Source organism: Ostrea edulis, chromosome 3, assembly GCF_947568905.1.
Source record: "Ostrea edulis chromosome 3, xbOstEdul1.1, whole genome shotgun sequence".
Taxonomy (NCBI): Eukaryota; Metazoa; Mollusca; class Bivalvia; order Ostreida; family Ostreidae; genus Ostrea; species Ostrea edulis.
Window position 1 is genome coordinate 72,182,208 of NC_079166.1, and position 15,942 is coordinate 72,198,149.

Genomic DNA, 15,942 nt, shown 5'->3' on the forward strand with positions numbered 1-15,942 from the left:
CATTTATGTAAGTCGTAAAAATGAAAGGTCTGGATACTTCATTTTAAGTGTAAATACACTATAAGATTATGCAGTATTACGCACTTATTTAAGCATTCGTTCGGATTCATTAAGCATTCTGTCTGGGTACTGAATGCAATTAACCACCGATTTCTGACAGTTTCAATTTTTGTGTGGGAATTCAGCTCAGCATACTGCTAGCATTGGACACTGATTGTGTATACCGTTTGTAAACTGGTAATTTGTTATTCAGATATTTTCTGTCAATCTTCGAATATCTTTGTGATTTATTTTTGCTGATTTGATATTTATAGTTTATTCTGACTCATAACATAATTCGGGTCTTGACCTGAATAAAATAATATCATTTTATGAAGATTTTTATCTAGTTTATTACATTTATTGAATTTCATAGCCAGCAGAAATTAACATGGTTTAGGTAAGAAATTTTCTTGCTTTGTCGAATGTTCTGGTTTCTGATGCTTTAAAAAAGGATGCGTTGATTAAATTAAATGTACACTTTGGGTTAGATATAAAAACTTCCATGAAAGAACAAGATTTGCAAAAAAGTTTAACAGGATTTTAAAAATAAACATATCATTTACCAAAACATACAGCTGAACCAGCGAAAATGACAGAATTTGCATTTCAGTAGTACGTTGGTATGTTAAGGTAGGTCATACTCCATTTACACACGTAAATTGCATAATTTTAAAATCTGTCCTACACAGAGAGAGGGAGCAACTAACTTTTAAAAACTATTTTGGATGTTTACATGAGGGTATTTTGTATCATAACCACATGGAAACATGCGCTTCCGTATGACGTCATTGCATGACTGTTATAAATAGATCACGGATGTACCTTAATAGAAAATGGTAAAGTAACACACTACCCCAGGATTTAAATATTGGTCCAACTAGCGATAATGGTGGTAAAACATCCATAGTTTATTATTAATCATTTCCGTAAGAAATGATTATTAAACATTTAAAAACGAAACCATCTAGCCTATGTTTTACATTTTGCACTGATGCTATGCAGTTTTTGAAAAACAAAGTTTTCACAACAGACGATTCAATCAGTATTTGCCGTGTACATTAGCTTATGAGCTTTCACACGGTGTATAAAAAGTCTCTAAATGTATGTGCCGTAGTGTGTTACTTTTGTAATTTCATTACAGTGTGTGACAGAGGAAAATCGAATCGACATGCTAAATGGCATAATTTTCCTAATAAACAAAATTCTCAATGAATGAAATCAAAAACATCTTCATAAAATCAATAAATACTCAGCGTTTCACATATCTGTTCCATATATCCCATGTCATATATTTAAAATATTCCACATTTTATCCATATTTACAGAGACACACTTTAACAAATTATCTACATGTGTCAACGTCATATTTCTTTGGATCTTAGTAGCTGCAAGGTTTATTTTATGCATGAATAAAACTTACATAAAAACAAAATTGGAATTTGATATATACTTAGTGATATACTTATTTCAATTATGACGTCACATTGTTTCGCGGATTTTATCCCAGTAACGATTTTCATTGACTGCCTTAACGTACCCTCGTCATTAAAGAAATTAGAGTTCGAAAGAGAAAACTAGAAAACGCAGATCGAGAAATTGAAACTAAAAACTGAAATAGCAGAGAAAGAAAACGAAAGAGCTTAGAAAAAAAAGATATCAAAAAAGGTGAAAGAGAAAAAGAAAATTGAATAGCTGAAAGAGAAAAAGAAAACGAAAAAGCGGAAAAAAAGCCAAATTAAAGTTGCAGTGTGGATCTGAAATTCTAATTGTCAGAACTGAATTCGTTGCAGCTTAAAACATTAGATTAGTTCCAAAATGTCAAGTAAAATTTGTAGATGAAAGATGAAGATAACGAACGGTATTCAATTTCCTAACTCCTATTAGGAATACAAAATAGAGAGTTGGGCAAACACGGACCCCTGGACACACCAGAGGTGTCATTCGAAGGTTTTCCTCATATTAACATTGTTAAATTTACATTTCATTTTGTATTTATAGATTGTGAAAGAAATAAGGGAAACATGTTATTTAATCTAATTGGTTTTTTTAATTACTTCATATTAAAATCCCAATACTATGTTTTTTCAACTTATACGAAATTTCAAGAAAATGCCTAATTTTCTCCCATGCATTTCTTGTAAGTTTACATGTGAATAGAAGGTGCTCACTGTCTTCTACAGTTTGACAAAATTCACATAAAGAAGAAACATCTTTGTACCATTTCCAAACACTTAATATTATTACAAAAAATACAATGTAATAATTTGTAATTGAATTCTGCAACTTTTCTTTCGTATATGTGTTTTATTAGGAATATATAACTATTTTTCCAAACATGATTGCCAGATATTCTGAAAATATTTTCCCATTTTTTTTTTCATATATTGGTTTATGGAATTTTAAATTCAAAAATATGAAGTAATAAAAATCACTCCTAAGATAGTTCACTGACCTTACACGTCTGTCCTCGAATAAAAATAATTCCTTATCAAGTATATTTACATACTTTGCATAGGTGCAATCAAACTTATTTCTGTATAATCTAGTACCATGTTTTAGCATAAAGTATTCACAAATTATGTTATTCTTTTTTTTTTTACCACTTTCCAAAGATAGTTAAATTTCGTCTCTTTCAAACACTTAATATTTTTTCCAGTTTTTCTAATTTACTTTACCAGTTTTTTGTATATTTTTTGTGTTTTTTATAATGTCCAAGATATACTCCAAGTGATTTAATACATTCTTTCTCGATTTTTACTCCATGGATATAATGATATTCAGAGAAAGTATTGATATATGAACCAGTCAGTAGGCATTCTGTTTTATCTAAATTCAGTTTAGGTCCTGCAACATTACTAAATTCATGTATGATCTCTAGTGCTTTCTTCATTGAATTTGGATCGCTTAACAAGTTTGTGCAGTCGTCTGCATGTTGTACGATTTTAAGATTTGTATTATCATTTTTATTTAAAATCAAACCATGTACGGCGGGTACCTGCAAAGTGCGGAACGAAATCGAAACGAAACGAAACGAAATCTACAGAAACGAAACGAAACCTAACGAAACGAAACAAAACAGATTGTATAACTGAACTCTTTTAATTATAATAATTAAAATAGTATCTTAGGCCCCTGTGAACGTTACCACATATAAATGAAATTCGCCTCGCTTTTGATGTAGGATTTCGGCATGACTGATACAAAGTTAGAATGGTGTGTGTGTGTTATTTTGTTTCAGTTATTTTCTATTATTTTATATTAATCCCAAATTTAATAAAATATAACTGTGTAGAATTGAAACTACATTGAACTGAACTCTGTAATTGATTTCCAAGTGTGGTCTATTATTGTGTGTATTATACCGCTACCAGTGTAATTTATTATGACGTCACAAAGGACAATTACTTACGTCGTGATATGTTGACATTACTTTGCAATATTATTTCATTTTATAACTGTCTGAAGAGGCATTAAAGCCGAAAGCGCTAACAGTGAATTGTTATTCGAGTTTTGTGTTTCTTGACATTTATTATTGGATATATATATATATATATATATATATATATATATATATATATATATATATATCATGGATATAGCAATTAACTCTTAAATGAACATAACTGCTCAAAGTGAACAAATATTTAATATAAAGCACAGAAAATTTCACTTTCTTTGGATACCCACTTCCGCCCCTACCCAGGGTTGAACTCACGACCTGCGGAACTGAATCCCCTACCAGCATGCAACCAGCACGCTAGACCGCTCGACCATCTAGGTATCTATCTGTGTGTGTGTGTGTGTGTACATGTGGTAGTGTGTCACTATATTTACAAATACTTCTTCTAGGAAAAGGAATATTGATGCTAAGCCCTTATGGTATCAATCCTGATGCACCAGATGCGCATTTGGACAAATAATGTCTCTTCAGTGATGCCCAAGCCGAAATTTTGGAAATCCGAAATAACAATAAACTTGTAAGAACTAAATGGAAAAACAAAGTGTCAAAGACTGGAGTCAAATTTGTCTAAGGATCAGAGCATCTTGGTTTATCATTTGAACTGATGATGTGTACCACTTACCTACAATTGTAGTAGCTATTGCACATACTTCCACGGACGCATTTCTCCACGCATTAGGCACACAGTGGTAAGAAAACGACGATTGGCTGGTGCAATTTTGCGGGTAAAAGGAACAATTGAATTTGTTGTCCCTTCTTTCAAACTCGTCTTCATTTCTTGGGCAGTGGTCTGTCACCCTCTGGGTATGTAATGACGAATTACATCTTCTCTGTAAGATGGAACAATAGCTAAAGATAATTTTCCTATATATTTTGAATGATTCAAAATTTTTTATCAAGCACGTTTTATAATAAAGAAATATACAATGTACCTAATCCATGTTTTTGTGTTTTGTTCTTTTTTCCCCAAAGTTTTATAGGTACAAAGAAAAAAAAGTATCTTGTTTGTAAAAGAAAAAAATCTAAACACTTTCTTGAAATATTTAGATCATGTTATCGACCTTCTTTAATCGTGTTATCAGTCAATAGCAACGAAACGCAAGACTACATACACAAACGTAGTATGACATCACAGTGAATATTACAATTGAAAAGTACCGTCAAAGTTGATATTGCACGAAAAAACATTCGAAAAGGGAAAAAGTCTAATAAATAATGACTAAAAATAAATTTATAGAATTAAAACAATACTCGCCCGGCCCCGTGGAGAAATCTTCAAATATGAATATGCGTACAATTTAATATTAGGAAAGTAAGGTAGAAAAGGTTTTAGAAATTTTAATCACAAAGCAGTCAACTTCTGGCCTAAGTGAATACAAACATGAAATATTACAGTAAGTACTTCATCGAAAATACATAAATGTATACATTTAAATGGATAAAATCAGTTATCATATACATATGTAAGGCGCTCTTTGCATACAAGACATTGGTTACTAAAAACAAAAATGTTATTTTGTTTTTTCCAAATGGCACATGTACATAAGTATTCAAGTAGGTCTTCCATAAAATTTCTCTAAAGCTACGATAAGTATCATCTGTAAATTTCTAAACTCCTACTATAGAATAATCTTCTATACAATGAGAATCTATATTGAAATGAATAGCAACGGGGTCATCAGTTTCTCGTCTAATAAATAACAAATTCAAAACATGCCTTTGGTATAAAATTACCACCGTTTCTTCCTCATATACAATTATGCTGCATTTTCGCAAAACAATCGTAAACTACAATGCTGGATTTACAATTGATATAATTCTGTAAATGATATCTGCTACCGTTACATTCCTTAAATGATCAGTTTTAATGATATTTTGACATAAAATACACATTTCAGCACCACACGCCACGAATACATTTTCTTTCCTAACAATAGGTTGTGTTTTTGATGTACCAGAGAATGTCCTTTAAATTTTTGTCTTTTTTGAAAGCCACTATGGGCATATCTCTAAAAAACAATTTGGAGGCGGTCAGAATTTTCGAATATAATTTGACGTTTTTTTTTAATCTTATGAATATTGAGAAGCCCTTTAGAATAGTTTACCACGAAAGGAATACGCTTACCCTGCTTCGCCTTTCTTCTGTACTTTAGGAAATTTAACCGTTATCGGTCGAGTTTATTTACTTTCTTACGTTGTTTTTGCACATCATTATCTAAATAACCGCGTTTTCTTAGATTTCCTTTCGTTGAATTTGACATTTTTCTTCTGTGGAAAAAATTCTACGCGTACGGAGCCCAAGCCCAAAAGGAATAAATTTTTTTGTAGATTTGGGCTGGTTAAAGGTTTTATAAAGGTACATTTGTTTATCGATGGGTTTGCAGTTTATATAAGTAAGTAGGTCTTCTTTGACTTGTCTGATGTATTCCCCGAGCCATTTATCTCTTTCTTCCTCCAATGTCCAACTATTTTTTAATTTATTATTCTTGAAATGTTAATCATTATTTATTTGTAGTGTAGCTTTAGTGCTTATTGTTAATTATGTTTGTGTTATCTCCATAATGTAATCATTTCCCGTCCTGACGAAGGGACAGGTTGTCCCGAAAATTTGACAATTCCAATTGTTCATGTCGTTGGTCATTCTAGTGCTTTATACAGTATATATATAGAAAACCTGTTAAATGTATTTTCATATCAAAGAAATGTTCTTTGAATTTCTCATACCTACTGACGGACTTTCAAAAAGCTAGATATCTTCTCATATAAATATTTTAATAATATTTTATATATATTACAAGCTTCACTCTAAATATAACGAGCTGGTTTTTGAAACACATAACCTGTTGCACCAGAATTCATTATTCACATGATGTGATCTTCATTTATGGATTTTCGGTAGATTTAAAAAAGTAGTTGAAAGGTAAACAAAAACAAAAGAAGATTTGTTATGATAAAACAATTGTGTTGAAGACTGCAGATGCAAATTCCACAGTAGAGATACCTAGTTTAGACAACAAAACGTGAAACCAAGCCGCCTGTATGTGCAAAACAAGCTTCAGTCAGCAGAAGGCAGTAACGATATCATTAGACAGGGCCAATAAGGATGACCAAATACCTTTTGATTAGAACTTCTATTGCAAGGTACATACCCATGTAATATGTTTAATAGGTCCTCCAACAAACATTTAAATGAAACACGCTGTATAAAACCACAATACGTATCTCAACCACCTTATTAATCATAAATTTTGAAAAGAGAGACAGAAAATACCATCGACGGCAGTACATCAATATATTGGAATTATAATTCAAAGTATTTGTTTAGAATATGATAAAATGCTGTATTCCTTGGATTTAAATGTCATTCTTTGTTTCAGAATAATTAAAAGATCTAAATATGAACGCAATCTTTAAGCTTGAAATTGTCTTGTTTAGAATTATGTCGTAATGGTCAAACGATTTACGTACTTTCAAATTAAAACGAAGTCAAATGATAATTCTGAAACAAAAATTATCACCTTTGCACTACACATGTCCTCCCCAAAAGGTGAAGATAACGAACAGCAATTAAGCTCATAATTTCATACCAACAGCCTAACTGTGAGTACCCCCTTTTCGTAGACATCGAGAATATCACTGGATCAAGATTCTGGACACTGCAGTTCCATATGGGTGCAACAACAGCGTACACGTACATTACCCGCAACATTATTTTTGACATTCCTATCGTGCTCTATCATGCGTGTATTGTATCGTGCGTGTATTCTATCGCATCGTGCGTGTATCCTATCGTATCGTGTTTTGCGTTTATCAGGTATCGTGTTTTGCGTGTATCAGGTTTTCCATTTATCGTGAAAATCATTTATCGTGTAGCTTCGGAAACTATCGGACTCGTATATTAAATATAATGAAAACGTACGGTACTTTCCGAAAGCTCTATTCGTTTTGTTAAAGAAGTTATTTTTAAGAATCGAGGAAAGACAGTATATTTGAAGGAGAACATAAAGCTGTCGATTTTAAGGCAGAAGAAGAGCGATTTGTCTGACCAGAAAGGGTGAAAAATTATCACAATTTCATTCTAAGTAGTCTGGAAAGTAGACAGTGTTTTGCCGAGCAAATCGAGGACAGTAAATCTGAAAACTCCTTCATGTGAAGTTCATAAACATTTGCTTGTCTACAAACAACTATTTGTAATTAACACATACTGAGAAATAGGAAATTCCAATTTGAAAGGAGAAATCAGTAAATTACATTGTTTATTACATATATTTTAATAAAGGCTCTTTTTCTTCCAATTTTTTCACCTGTTTTCTACTTGTATACATGTACCAACTACTGAATTTGTGCGCGTCCTTATATCTGATTTTGTATGTCGCCCGTGTTTTGACGGCAAACATGCTCAGGGACATTGTATTCACACCTTTAGAAGATTAAGTTTTAAAAGGGTGCATGGGTGTTGCATCCCCCCCAAAGTCTGCTTAACTGGGTACGACTCGACTGTCATTGTTGTATTCTTTTATCAAACATACGTACTACTTGTACATGTACACTTGCACCATGTACCAATAATCGTACAGGTAGATACTGGAAATTTATGCCGGTTTTGATGATTATTTGAATTTGTTACATACTAAACACAAAAGATTTCAAGCGTTTCAAAATTGAGAATTTAAAAAAGAGGCAGGTTTTGTTTATTTTTTTTTCCATGGTTTATTATTTTTTGTTGTTATTAAGATATCAATTCAAATAAATATGTTCCAATTACTTATGACTATCAATTACCACTCATTGTAGAAATATCTAGCGTATGAAGATATGGTATAATGCATAGGTTGTTTTTAAAGCGGTCAATGTGAAAAGAATTGTAATTGTTGAATTAGCGGTGAACTTGGAGTTTAATGCAAAATATCCCCCTCCCTGCTACAAACAAATTATTGGTTTTATTTCACATTTTAGAGCAGTACGTACATCCCCAATACTTATTTATAGGACATCAAAAACAAATGAAATCACGGTTTGAAACAGCATGCAGTGCTCAAAAATATAATAAAAATATCGGGATGTAATGGATCAGTCTAAACGCTTTGGATGAATAGATTTAAAATGACGTTTCTTTACATGCATGTACATAAAGTTGCAGTAAACATGTCAAAACTATACAAAAACGTGGAGAAATATTTTATCTATCATATACCGATAGAGTGGAATAAGCAAAAGGCATAAAATTATACCATTCACACTTACTGCAAGCAAAATGCTAATACATTTAAATACTACTGTACTTATGCACATGCCATGTATGCTCGCCATGAAAACGCATCGAATGCGGACGACTATTTACCTGGGTCTGCTCGTAATATCTGTAAAGGACCGCAGATGTACGTGTACACTTGTCGAATATACTCTAAGTAGTAGTAAAACTACCTTTATTTGCATAATACATGAAACAAAACGATCAACTCCATTTGCATTCCAACAGTAAACAACATTGTCCATTGTACAGACTGCGACACACTTTGCCCGTGTCGATCAGCTATCTCCAATCATGGGAAGTATCAGAGTATAATATTTACCCTGTATTGTGCATGAATCCTTATACCGTATACTTTAAAGGTTGGAGTGTTGTATATTTGTAAATCGGGAAATTATTTAGGTATATAAACTGCATGCATATATAATTTGCATATACAATACTTTACGAGTGTGTATGATTGGAGAGAGAGAGAGAGAGAGAGAGAGAGAGAGAGAGAGAAAATTCAAACGGTGATCTTGTAATAATTGTGATCGTATTAAGACAAATGGTATCGTTAATTTAAGAAGAGGGAACAGTAACTCATTATTGATCTCATTGGTTGATACTACATAATTATTTGATTCATTTAAAGCACACAATCATTAAAAATCAAACATATCATTAAATAATGATATCTTCATTTAAACCATTTTATGCTAATTTGGTGCTAAATAGATCTTATATATCCACGCTATTTTGCGTTATTACATTTTGCGTTGAACTATAGGCAAATTGTACAAATGCAAAATGTAATAATTGAGTTTATCATATTCTGCGTCGTTATTAGGCACACATGATCAAGGGAAATGGGACAAGGGGGCTTGTCCCCACATTTATCAATAATATCAATTATTTGTTATTTCATAATGTATATTATATTGGGTGACCCCTCACGTGACCCTAGCTTGAAAGTTCTGATATAATAATAAAAGACACCCACCACCACCAATTAAGGAAATGAAGATGGGTAAAACAAAATTATAACACATTTATAGTAGAGGACTCTAACCATCCAATCCCACCCCTAAGGATTGAAAAAAATGGTATGGGGGAAATTACTGAGGCAGTGAAAGTAAAAGACTTTTCAACATTCCACACCCCGAATTAGGACTTTGAACAACGGACGAAACATCTTGCGTTTTTTGTTTTGTGTTATTGCTATTTTCGTCCATCTTTTATTATTATTATTTTGTATGTCAAGACATTTTGAAGAATCAAATTTTCCATACTTTGTTTCTCCAAATGCCTCTAACCCTTAAAAAAGATTGATACATGACTGGTTATTACATTGTGTTGTGCGTTGCAAAACAGGTGTACTAATTGTATGGTGTAGAATTGCAAGTTTTCCTTCATTTACACGGTGTAAGAAATGATAAATCAAAGTCACAAAACAAATTGCGTAAAGGCCAATATGTTTTTAAGCGTAGGAATTTCATTCACGAATACATAGATACATATATTCAGAAAAATCGCATGTATGCATTACAGGACTATAGCATATGACTGTTTTAACGTTTCTGTAACATGCCATAGTGATTACCTTCAGGCTTGAGTGTAATTCATTCATAGATATTTTCATGTCGTAGATCTGGCTCAATGGATATATATATATTGAAAATAGACATACCGCTGTAAGTCAAAATTTCAAATTCAGATGTATTCAATACATATAAGATATTAGCATTCAGAAATCAATAACAATTGTGTAAATGTTTTATTTGATATGATAAAATGTCAGATTCATATACAGATTTAGATATTAATAAAAATATAGTTGGAAGGGGGGGGGTGTTCTAATGAGTCTGTTGAAATCAAAAGAAAGAAAGGGGGGGAGCCTGTGTTACCAAGCGTTTACTACTGCGTACGAGTTTATGCACAGGTTTACATATTCAGCACTCGTAGTCTTGCCTTTTTTATCTATCACACGGGAGTAATGTGTTTTTAACGGACTTGGTATTTCATCGGTTTATATAAGTACGTCACTGCCGTAATTTGTCCCATTTATGTTGTCGGCACAATTTGAACCAGTAATTATGACCTTCTTTACATTGTGTAAACCCAATTGATGTCTCACCTACGCCAATTACAAAATGACACATGAAGGGGATTGTAAGACCATATTTTAATCCAAATTGTTAAATTGTATCATGCATGAAAGTTGAAAATAACGAACAATGATCAATCTCATAATTCTTATAAGCAATACAAAATAGATAGTTGGGTAAACACGGACCCCTGGACACACCAGAGGTGGGATCAGGTGCCTAGGATGAGTAAAAAACCCTGTCGACCAGTCACACCCGCCGTGAACCCTATACTGATCAGGTAAACGGAGTTATTCGTAGTGAAAAGCAATGTGCCAAGAACAGTCTAACAAGCGGTATGAAACACGTCAGACAGTATTTGACCCAATGATAGGTTGTACTGGCAAACTAGATCATGACTGATTTTATCCACGTGACATGTAGCAGTGATGGTAATAATAATACCAGTAGCGGATCCTGGGTTTCCGAAAAGGGGCGGGGGGGGGGGGGGGGGGCACATGTGAAAGTGAAGTATCAGCCAAAATAATCAGCAATTTTTGGGTGCAAAATCTGGAATTTCCATCTATATATCTTTTATAGTGGCACAACAAAACACACACACTTTCATGAGCGCCGCCATTATAGCTGAAACTTTGAGTTCCGGGAAAACTTACGCCGATTCCCATTGGTCCTCGATAGGTCATGTAAAATCATGCATTTTAATGAGTTATGCGAAAATATTGCCGTTTTGTCCCAAAAAGCGACCGACCATGGGTGTCCGGTGATGATTGCAAGTATGCAATTAAGAAAATCGCTTCCCGCATTTTTATCTATATTATTTAATAATGTTTCACTATATTTTGTAATCTTAAGCAAAACAAGATGTTTTAAAAAGGATTTTATTTGTTTCTCATCCCCTATATATTACTAACATTGATAACAATAATAATACTCGAAGAATGTGATATGGTTTGTATATGCAATATTTTCCCCATGGCTTTTCAATTGATTCATTGAAATGTATAGACAAATAATGAATTCAAATAGAGTGTCAAAGGCATTAACACAGGATCATTCAACTAAGCTCAGTCTATATCACTTATCATAATTGTACATAAGTTACAAACAATCACAAAGTCTAATATCTTAGATTGCAATTGAAAACATAAAATACATGTATTGAAATTACGAATGAGAAGGAAAATAATGCTTAAATAGTGGTACGACAGCTGATAGTGCATATTTCTTCCTTTTAAAAATATGTTGAGATTGAAAAAGCCTCATGTGTTGTGGGGGTTTGTTCCATAGGTTCACATCTGAGTATTGTAAAGAGGTCTTGAATTACTGTGCGGAATTTTAGTAATTGAAGATCGTGATCTGACTCAGAACGCAGACGTTAAGAAGTTGGGGATTGAAATTCAAATAAAGCACCAAGACAATCCTCGAAAATCTTTATATAATAAGATATATTTGTGTATGTAAATCAACTAGCTTATAAGCTCTCAGCCAACCAAGTTTTTCAATCTTGTTTAGAAGAGGAATCTCGTCTTGCATCCAGAATTATCCTTACAGCTTTTGTGTAACTTAGATATTCTTTCTATACCAATTGCAAGTTTGGATGTTAGACCCCATACAGCCCAGCAGTAGTTGATAGACGTAATTATATGTGCATTGAAATAAAGCTTTATGGTATCCATGGGTAGAAACCTTTTCTTATCTTGAATATCCTAGTTTAAATACTGTAAACTAATTAACTTTCATCCGCGTGCGAGGAAATTTTGCGAGAAACTCATCGTCACGAATATTTCTCGTCGTTAACCAGTCATTAAAATGTTTACCATGAAAGGCAAAGATAACAATGATCAATCTCATAACTCCTATAAGCAATACAAAATAGAGAGTTGGGCAAACATGGATCCCTGGATATATCAGAGGTGAGATCAGGTGCCTAAGTCGCGACAAACCTAAGACGTTAACATAGATAGGGGTTACTCCCTCTGCTAAACACTCGATAATTAGAAGTGAGAAGCACGGATATTTCGGATATGAACTTAAAAACGGAGGTTCCGTGTCGCGGCAGGCGTTGGCATATTAGAGAACATTCACTGCTACGGCCCCGAGCGCTAAGCATGGGTCTAAATGTGTGGCACTTCACCTATACCTGGTGACGTGGACAATTCTAGCCTGGACGTAAAACAAATAATCAAACAAATAGTTTAAAGTCATTTCGATATTGTTCCTATTCTTTGAACGTGACTCAACGTGTTTAAGAATATCACAAACCTGAATTTTGTTACAGTTTCTATAACAATCCAAAACCAAGATTTTGAATGTGAATACCCCGAAACATTACATCGTACTAAACTTTCTTCGTTTCCATTCCTGTGTGCGTCGTTTTACCTAATATGGTGGGGTGGTTGAAATGATAAGAGTAATGAATATAGAAAATTGACGACATGAACGCATTACCTCTTCAACATTGCACACACAGAAGAGAGGGAGTGTAATGATCAAACGTTTCACCACTTCGACAATCATCTGGTAATCTGAAAATATGAAAACAGCAATAGATACTTTAGAAAGCATTTTAAAATCCTAACATTCACCCGTAATACCTGTAAATATTCCAACTCCACTGTAGAATGCAACATTGCACGAAACATGTAAAGGTATCATAATAACATATACACACAGAGAATAGTACATGCTTAAATCCATATGATGTGTCATATCAGCCTGAGTGGGCCCATATCGCCCCGAGTACCGAAGACCCCCGAGGGTTTATATGACATATAATATCGATTTTAGCATGTACTGTTCTATTTTTCATATACTTGGTAATGATTATGCCGATTCTTCTTATAAATTTGAGTTGTTAGTTTGCCGTTATTACCTATTTTCCACAAGCATTCTGAGAGTATGTATTGCATTACAGGGTCCCCTGTGGTCGCAAAAAGTACTGTACCGCAACAATATTCAATAGGTTATGGTAAAGGAGAAAATTGAAGCACCAGGATAGAAATGGTTGTAAATTAACTACTATTCAGGTACAAAGACTAGATCAGGAAAAAAGACAAATTTATAATTAGGTTGAAGTCTTTAACCAAGTCAATGAAATGTTGGTGATCGTGAAGGAATTAACTACATTGTTGTATTACTATGCTAGAAGTTTTAATGAGTGTAGTACTATTATGTACAGAAATAAGAAATTTGCATGTAAATAAAAATTCATGCTATTTAAGTCCAAGGGCCATAACTTAGTGAAAAATCAATGGATCGAAACGAAATTCGAACATGATCTATAACTAAATCTGCGGGCACAACAAAACAAAGTCTGGAAAACTGATAACGCAAGCTATTTGTCTAAGTCCAAGGGCCATAAATAAGTCAGAAATCAACGGACCGAGACGAAATCAAACTTCATATGTAACTTGTTATGGCAAAGCAATGTGCCAAATATCAAATGAATATCTGCAGGCACAACAGAAACAAGTCTGGAAAACTGGTAATTCAAGCTATTTTTTGTAAGTCCAAGGATCATGACTAAGTGAAAAAAGAACGGAATTAGATGAAATTCGAATATGATCTGTAACATGATATAGCAAAGCAATGTACTAAATTTAAAATAAATATCTACAAGAGCAGAGAAAAAAGTGCGGAAAACTGATCTGATGGACAGACGGACGGAGCTCAAACCTAAAGTCCCATTCGACTTCGTCGGAAGGGGACTAATAAAATATACAAGTATGAAGCAGAAGTGGGCGACTCTGTGGTGTCTTTTATTTCGAATTCACAGGGATATATTGAATAGAGATATAAATGAAAATTATTACTGTTAATAGATAAAACGTTGTCGATATATCTAAATGTCACAACAAGACAGTTTTTCTTTTCGCATAGAAGTTTTTGAATAAATTCTCCTTCAAGATAATATAAACACAGGTCAGCTAACAAAGGAACATAATACATGTCCATGAGAATTCCAACAGACTGTTGGAAGACTTGATCACCAAAGACTTCGAGGATACTGTCAATGATGAACTCCAGCGTATTTTTGAATTCGACTTCAGAGTACTTGTGCGTGGAATCAGAGTGGTGTTTAACAAAGTAATTTTTTGGATGACTGATCACCAAATATGAATATTTCCGTTTTCCATTTTTGTTGACGAAGCAACAGTCTATGATGTCAAAAAGCATAGTCTTCAATTTGTCGTGAGTAATGGTCGTGTAAAGTGTTGAAAGAGTCATATTACGTTTTGATGTTGTTGATTTGAGGAAAGCTCTGAGATTTTAAGTTTACTAAAAGTTCTTTAGAAAAGTCACATTTTTAAAAATTCACCTTTGATTTAGGATGCATGAAAAAGATTAAAGATTGTAGTGTGCGTAACACCCATGTAGGGGACATTTTGCGCAATGCGGAGTTGGTAACTTTAAACTGTTTCCGTTCTTTAAAATGTGAATTGAAATTAAAGCCAAAGCAAAGCCAAAGAGGTAAAGTTATTTCTGATAATAAACCACACCAGAGAAACACTTATAAACACATTTATTAACTGATAAACAAGACAACTTACAAAGACTAGGTGAATACAAATACTATAGTGCTGCGGCCTCAAAAAATACATCTGTTCGTCTTATGTACAATGTATCCCCGCGTTGAGAGAAACTTTGAAAATTTATTTCACGTTTTGACCTCACATGAGGCATGAAAGTACAATCATATAAAACAAACAGATAATGAATGAATAAAACAGTAACATATGTATAGTACAATTGTCAGTTTGCTAGTGCAAGGAATATCATTTTTTGAATATTGACATTACAACTCTACAAAATTTGGCCAAACCAATAAGTTTGTCATCACTATCAAATAAATTTGCAAAACCAATAGTATTCTAACTTTGTAAATGTTTGCAGGTGAAAACATTTTCATTCATTATTCAAAAATTCGCAGTTAAATATGTAGTGGTGTTCATCTTCAATTGCATTTGCATTATAGATAGCATAAAACCTATCAGATATATCAATGCTAAAACATATGCCACATTCAATTAGTAATTTGTGACTGACACATCTAAAATTACTTAAACTATTAACAAGATCACAAGGTAATAGTAAAAAAAAAA

At 33.1% G+C, this 15,942-nt stretch overlaps 1 protein-coding gene across 1 annotated transcript in view; it reads right to left on the reverse strand.

Moving 5' to 3' along the window:
• Positions 1–15,942, reverse strand: part of LOC130052800 (uncharacterized) — a 33,571-nt gene that overhangs the window by 12,867 nt on the left and 4,762 nt on the right. Inside the window, exons 2-3 of the mRNA XM_056158825.1 lie at positions 13,289–13,365; positions 4,125–4,332 (exon numbers count right to left, since the gene is read on the reverse strand). Coding sequence (XP_056014800.1) covers positions 4,125–4,332; positions 13,289–13,357 — 277 coding nt within the window. The 5' untranslated portion in view covers positions 13,358–13,365. The remainder of the gene's footprint in view (positions 1–4,124; positions 4,333–13,288; positions 13,366–15,942) is intronic.